The sequence below is a fragment of the Papaver somniferum genome, chromosome 11 (assembly GCF_003573695.1).
Source record: "Papaver somniferum cultivar HN1 chromosome 11, ASM357369v1, whole genome shotgun sequence".
NCBI classification, from domain to species: Eukaryota; Viridiplantae; Streptophyta; class Magnoliopsida; order Ranunculales; family Papaveraceae; genus Papaver; species Papaver somniferum.
In genome coordinates this window covers 77400688-77408318 of record NC_039368.1, presented here as the reverse complement: position 1 = coordinate 77408318, position 7631 = coordinate 77400688, and the positions used below count along the sequence as shown (strand labels likewise).

The 7631-nt window shown below is 36.2% G+C and overlaps 1 protein-coding gene across 5 annotated transcripts; it reads left to right on the top strand.

Annotated features, from left to right (window-relative positions):
• Window positions 1-828: 828 nt before the first annotated feature.
• Window positions 829-4186, top strand: LOC113323321 (probable serine/threonine-protein kinase PBL25). Of its 5 annotated transcripts, XR_003347545.1 has the most exons (6): window positions 829-1311; window positions 2051-2606; window positions 2812-2957; window positions 3050-3224; window positions 3303-3683; window positions 3807-4186. XR_003347545.1 is itself a non-coding variant. In XM_026571605.1 (5 exons), the coding sequence occupies exons 1-4, from the start codon at window positions 1299-1301 to the stop codon at window positions 3386-3388; spliced, it is 423 nt and encodes a 140-aa protein (XP_026427390.1). In that variant the 5' UTR covers window positions 829-1298; the 3' UTR covers window positions 3389-3683; window positions 3807-4182. The 5 variants fall into 5 exon arrangements, 4 of the variants coding, with proteins under 4 accessions (XP_026427390.1, XP_026427391.1, XP_026427392.1 ...); XM_026571605.1 differs by lacking the exon at window positions 2051-2606 and having other exon boundaries at window positions 2809-2957; window positions 3807-4182; XM_026571606.1 differs by lacking the exon at window positions 2051-2606 and having other exon boundaries at window positions 3807-4181.
• The last annotated feature ends 3445 nt before the right edge of the window (window positions 4187-7631 follow it).

Below are 7631 nucleotides of genomic sequence, written 5' to 3'. Positions count from 1 at the left end.
CCTCCCAGAGCTTCTTGGTTCATAGTTTGTATGTCATTATACCACATTTGAAGTTCGAATCGACACTAAGCTTCATATCTGTCGATTTCGATAATGTATCATGCTAAGTTTGAAGTCCGAACCCTTCCAGAGCTTCTTTGTTCATGGATTAAATGTCGTTATACCACATTTGAAGTTTGAATCGACATCGAGCTTCATATTTATCGATTTCGATGATATATCATGCTAAGTTTGAAGTCAGAACCCTCCCGTAGCTTCTTGGTTCGCAGTTTGTACGCCATTATACCACATTTGAAGTTCGAATCGACACTGAGCTTCATATTTATCGATTTCGATGATGTATCATGCTAAGTTTGAACTCAAAACCCTCCCGGAGCTTCATGCTAAGTTTGAAGTCACATAGGACTCTCACCAAACCGATGCTACCACACATGATCTGCGTGATACACATCTAGCCAATCGGAAACACCAAAGCCATCAAGTATGATCCGCATGATGTATATCTAGCCAAGAAAACACCAAATCTATCATGTATGATATATATCTAGCCAATAGAAAACACAAAAACTATCAAATATGATCTGCATGATATGTATCTAGCCAATAGAAAGCCACAGTCTTCAATCGTATGGCTATAAACGCAAAACACAAAAAGAATACAGATTACTACCTTATCCAACGATGTCAAAATTTTCTACCACAACTTCTTTGTGGCGCGAAAACATCTTGGGTCAAATGAATTGGCGGGAATGTTGGCGCTTCTTTTTTGGCTGAAATCTAAAATTTATGTTTGGTAAATCTCCATAACTGAAACCCTGAGGTAGAAACTCTCACCTACTCTCTCTCTTGTTTGGAAACCTTATCAATTTCACCCCTTTCTTTCTCAGTTTCCATTCTTCTAAAAAAAAGCTCTGATCCTTAACATCTAGCTCACAGTTTGAAAGAAACTCTCAGAAATTGAGAATCCAATTAGACCTTTGCTGGACAAACCATGTCTCATAGCCATCCATTTTCACCAATGAAGAATTAGGGCTAAATCCAGGGTTCAGTTTTGATTTCCGTCTCTATTCCCTGAGAAAGTTATAGTTGATCAGATCTTGATTAATATTTTTTTTAAATTTTGTGTGAATAATCTTTTCCTGTCAAATCCAGGGGTTTTATAAGTTGACAATTTGTTAACAAAATTTGAGGGTTTTAATCAATTTGTTACTTCGATTTTGTGCAGTTAATGTTGATAATTGAGTGATTGAAATGTTTCTTCACCCAAAATTGCTAAGAAGCAAGCTGATCTTCACCTCATGGAGATTCAAGGTTGTTCCTTTATTTAGCTTTTCTACCGATGGGTTTGTTTTGATCTTATACCTGTTTGTATCTTTCTCTATTAGATTTTTTCTTTCAATCTATTTTTCTTTTGGATTTACTTTTCTTAGAGATATCAATTTGAGATTTTTATTGAATTAAGGAACAAAATTTTATTTTCTGCAAACAGGGATTTCATTTGGTAGAAATTAGGTACGGTTGAGTTTTTGGAATTGTCTGTTCATGTAATTTGAGGTAAAATTTTGATATTTAAGAATTGGATTATTTAAATGGAGGTAAAATTTTGGTCTACTGAAGGATCTTGATATTTGGGTTATGAAAAAATTTGGTTTTTTCTCTGGAGTGATACATTTTGGCAATATGGTGTTGACGTAAGAGTCTGAAACTGGGAAACTTTAGGTTTTATGGTCAGACTAGCCTCATTCAGCCAATTCATGTTCAAATTTTCAATTTTCATGTCCAAACATTGAATCCTGGTGATTCAAAACATTAATTGAATGGATTTCCATGTTTTGTAGGATTCATTTGTTTCCCATTAAGTTTCTCGGATGGGTTTTGTTTATTTTCCGTTTCTGGACGGTAGCAGGAAAGAGTTTACTTGATCATTTGAGTCAAATTAAGCATTAAATTGAATGAGTTTTCATGTTTCCGTATAAATCCTGTTAAGACTGCTGCATGAATACTAAGATTGCAAATCCCTACTTCAAAAACCAACTTCTGGTTTGAACAGGTGGTGGGTGGAAGTTAATCGCTCAGAGAGGTTTAATCAACCATTGGATTTTGAGTTGTAAAGGGGAGGTGTCTCAAAGTAAATAGCTATACAAGCACATTTTTGATCGTTATAGATTACTTGCAGAAGATATTTAGCGAGCAAACATATCCGGTAGTGGGTCAAATTTAACGGCCATAAATTAATAGCAAGCCAACTGACGAGTACTTGCAAGTTTGGTTGCTTGACTGTTAAAGCGACTGAAATTCTGGGCTCTTGCTAGGATTTTGGTCGCTTAAGCCGAGTTTTTTTGTAGTGAATGACCGCTTAAGAAGTAATTAGTGGGATCGATCGTAGGTCCTTTGAACAGTGGGTGTTAACTGATATCAACCGATAAGAAGGTGTTTTGACAGTTGATATTTCGAAACGCTTCCGAAACCAAACACACTCCAAAAATCTTCTTCCCCACACTTTGTTTAAACTGGTTTTTCTCTGGCTATGCCTATGTTTCGGCTTTTCTCCTGTGTTAGATCCAGTAATGTGTATAGCTCACATTCCAAGAGAAGACATGGTTATGGTACATAGCTAATCTTCTAAATCTTTAATTAATTAATTAGTTCTTGTTTTCTATTTGAATATGGGTGTTTTTACTGGTTTTTTCTTCTGTTTTCTTTTCTTGCTGCTAGATTAAAATTTAATTGTTGGTAAATTTCGTTTTTTTTAAAATAAGTAATTTAGTGTTAAGCCAGACCAAGCTAAATCTCAATATTGTGTTGAAGCAGAACAAGTTGAATTTCGGTATGATGCTAGTGTTCGTGTCTTCAAATCGAGAGAGCTAATTGTCGCCACTAATAAATTCAGTCAAGGACGTGTATTAGGTGAAGGAAGATTAGGACGTGTGTATAAGGGTATTCTCAAAGACGGACAGGTAAGAGTTGTGTTGTTAAATTACTTATACTTTGCAAGTTTAGTCCTAAGTGATGGATGACTGTTTAATGATCCGGGGAACTAAATTATCAGGAAGTTGCCGTGAAAAGGTTTTATGAGCAGGCAGATTTGTGGGCGGAGGTTCGAATGCTCAGCTGCCTAGTGCATTCTAACCTCGTCAAGATGATAGGTTACTGTGATAAAGTGAAAGATCATATTGTTGTTTATGAATTCATGCCATTACGTTCGTTGAATCTTCATTTACAAGGTAACGTTTCTCACCATCTTGTGGATGACGACATTGTATAATTTATTTTAAGAACTAACTTGATCTTCTATGTTGTAGCCCTTAAACCTGGAAAAAAGTCTTTAAACTGGAAGAAGGATGAAGATAGCACAGGGTGTTTCCATGGCTTTAGAGTATTTGCATGATCAAAAAGATCCTCCTATAATATGTAGTGGCTTAAAAAGTACCGGCATTTTACTGGATAAAAATTATAATCCAAAGCTGTCAGATTTTGGTTGTGCAGAACATGCATATGGTCCTAGATTGATTTTCACCACGATCAATAGAAAGCTTCCATTTGGTTATCTTGGTCGAGACTCTGTTATGACTGGCAGCATCACTCCGAAATCTGATGTCTACAGCTTTGGTGTTGTTTTGCTTGAGTTGATATCTGGGCAGAAGGTAATTGATGCAACCAGCAAGCGCAATATTGTTGCATGGGTAATTTTTTTCTTCCCTTTGCCCGCCCTTTATTTTTTACCTTACTCAAATCTAGCTAGAGAAAGTGGAACACATATTGTTTTTCTTCCATTTCCTTAACATATAACCATTTTGGCTTTGCAGGCATGGCCATTACTCAGTGACAGTAAGAAGTTCCCAGAAATCGCTGACGCACTCATGAAAGGACAGTATCCACATCGTGGACTTGTCCAAGCTCTCAATCTTGCGAAATTGTGTATACAAGAAGAGTCTCACAAAAGACCTCGTACTGCAGAAGTTGTGACTGCTCTTTCAAATTTAGTCTCCCAAGTATACGAAGGGTACAACCAAAGCTGATCCATTTACTCCGTCACGTAGGGGACAAGCAATTGCATAACTAAATCATGGGGTGAGAGGTCTAGTAAAGTTATGGAACAAATGATGTGAGACTGTTATGATTGATAATTCAAACCCGACCTCCTTGTAATAATTAATAAAGTTACTCTTTAATTAAATTATTTGTCTTGACACAGTAAGCTGAGATTTATCTGTAATCAGCACGGGTTTTCATGCAGGGACGGAGGCATTAAGGGAAAAGTGGTTCTATTGACCCCACTTGTTTTTGAGTTAACTTAGGCTTGGGTTCTGCATAAATATTAGGTCTTGTGGGGGCAACTGCATGATCGATAAAAATGAAATTATATATATTTTTTTTTTTGAAGCATAAAATTCGTTAAATTATTAAAGGACTATTATATGAGAATATATGATACCTCGAGATTCCTCAATTATATTTAAAATGAAATTATACGGCTAACAGGATCAAATAATTTCTTTTTACTAATTGGGTCAAACTAATTAAGGGTAAAATGATATTCCCTTAAATCTTTTACCTTTTTTGTCGCAAGTAAAAGATTACAATTACGAATAGATCTCAAACAGCATCAACAATAAAACTGTGACAATTAAATATCAAACTATGGTCCATTTTTTTTCCAACTGATTCAGAGACGTGGTACCCTATGTGTATGGACAGAATGTCCCACAGTGTGCGAGATTCATTCATTTTCTTAGCGTGCGAGAACGTAGTTAGGGATCCGAAAATAGGGGAAATGTTAGCTGTAACCCACTACATCTTAGCTGTCATCCATTATGTAAACACCTGTATAAAGAGAAAGGCAGGAGAGAGAAAGGGAGGACATTATTGTTGAGGGAAAACAGAATTTGTATTATTATTATCTCATTCTTCTTCTTTCACCAACTTAGAACTCCAAATACTCATTAATGGAGTCTCATGTAATCCAAATGTAATTTCAAAAAGGATTATATGCAGAAGTAGGCCTCGTTTGGACCCTCACTTTCATTTCTAGGCCACTTTTTTTATTTCTTGCAAAACTAGGCAAGTTAAACGGATTCCATCCACTTTAACCATCTCGGTCAATTTATCGCGTTGACTTGTCAATATCTCGCCAAAATATCATATAGGGAGATCTCATACATGTGGTAAGATTACTGAAATGTCCTTCACACGTGTGTGTCAGTCACGTGTTCGATCTCATTCATTCTTCTTCTTCTTATCTTCTTCTTCTTTGTTTTCTTCTCCTTCCGTTTTCTTTCTTCTGCTCATTAGTGAAGAAAAAGGGTTTGATAGAAATTGAGAAGCAAAGTAGATTAAGGTTCAGTTTGTGAAGAAAGTATTGATGGTGTTTGGCAGTGATGGTTTCGATAATCGAAGACTAGGGTTGAATTCGAACTGAAATTGGGTTCTTGGTGCTGGTTTTGAATGATTCTGCTGATATCATCCTCCGTTTGTTTTATGCTGACTCTCTGCGAGTCGTGTGTTATGTCTATCTAAGTACATCAGATGTTGAGGTGGTATGATTGTTAAGAAGATGGTGTGGTTGAGGTTTATGAAGAAAATCAATTAGAGATTTTACGGTTTCGGGATTAATCTGATAAAATCAGAGTTAGGGTTTGGCATGAAATTGAGAAATGAATTGAGATCTTAATGGATGATGAAAAGAGGGGTTGTTGATGAATTGATGATATGAAGCAGTTCTGGGAGAATAGTTTGGAATTGAGTTACGGTTTCTGAGAAATGGAATCAGAGTTTAATTTGAGGATGAATAAGAAGAAGTTAGAAGATGGGTTTGTTCTAATTGATGTTTGATTGAAGCTGTCCTGAAGATGAATCAAAGAATTAGGGTTTGCTGGTGATTTCAGTTATATGAGAAGAGTATGTAGAAGCTGTTGATGCTGAATTGATGGAAACATTGAAGAGTAATTCAAGATTAAAGAAGATTGGTGGTGGTGCTGGAGTTGATTGAAGTCAGGAAACCGAGAGAAGGGTTCGATAGAATTTTTTATGAAGATTGAGAACTGTTGGTGATGATGGGAGTATTTTGGTGTTGGATGAAATAATTTGGTGGGATGTTGTAGCCTTGAGAAGAATTGCAGAATCCAGTTAAGAAAGAACAAGAATTGAATTATATTTGCTGGAATGGATTTATCTTGAGGTAATTGTTCTTCTCAATGAAAGTATTGTATGAGATGCATGAACCGTAGATTGGTGGTGTTGATAGCTAGAGAATGGTGGTGTTGTTTGTGTAGATGAAACTGTAGGTGTTATGGGATGGCCTGAATGAATGAGATGTTGCAGTAAGTATGGGTTTGGTGAGATGATTTTGAAATGGTTATGAAACTGAGAATGAACCAAGATGTGTATTTGAAGTTGTATATATTGATTTGTGTATGGCATGCATATTCCAGGCTCCGCTGCTACTGAAGTATCCGGCCAGTCTTTTAGTGACTGCATACTCATACTTTTTTGGTGCAATGTTTATGGTTATTGATGGAATATCTGCCACCGATGGAAATACTGTCTGGACATTGACACCATCTGAGTTAGTTGCAGTTTTCTATGATGTAAGTACTTCTAATCAGGATTTACTATTTTAGTTATATCATGTACTGAAATTATGGCTAAGTTAAGTGTACCAGTTTACCCCTGGTTATGACCTTAAGAAGCATGATTAAGTGCATTAAAATGCACATCGTGCTTTGTTTGCAATATTGAGTTTTGAAGCAAAAACAAGTTTGTCTTGTCTATTTGGTTATCGAATATTATGGCTGTAACTACCATTATTCCCAAGTTGATGTCTGTCTTGTCTATTTGGTTATCGATCAATGTAGATCTTTTCGATTCAATCTTTTATTTTCGATTTCACAGAGTTCCAACTCCTTTGCACTGTACTCATCTCTAAAGTTCTCCTGAAACTGCAACATGATTTAATAACACTCATCAGGGAAGGCATAACTTTATATGCATAACAGGTTATGCAGATACTCTAAACAATGCATAACTTGTCATGCAGTCAAAGTTACGCAGTTATGCATACTGCATAAGCAGTTATGCATAATAAGTTATGCAGTTCTGTATAGTTGATTTTACTGCATAACCAGTTATGCGTAATAAGCTACGCAGTTCTGCATAGTTGATTTTACTGCATAATCAATTATGCATGATAAGCTACGCAGTTATGCATAGTTGATTTTACTGCATAACCAGTTATGCACATTATTTTTTTTTGGGCATGCGCCTAAGTTCGCCTAACGTAAAAGACGAGGAATAGCTGCAGATTCTGCTATTTGTCTTTTTTTCCACCCTTATGCGTCCACCGTCTCGAAAGTCTGAAGTCTCAAATATTGTACTAAATTGTAAGCTTTAGGTTAGGCAATTGTCTAGGTTAGGGCCATGTTCCCATTCTATGTCACTATTCAGAAGGCAAAAAGGGCCTTCAGTCTCAATGCCATTCCCATTCTTCGGACATTTCTGTAATGTCTGTTGCATTCATTCCGACCGGTGCAGCGTTGCTTCTTTACTGATGATGTATGCTCAGGCAATTCAATGAGTTCAGCAAGCACTGAATGTTCAATAGATTTGAAGGACTAAAACGTCTTTTTAGCTAA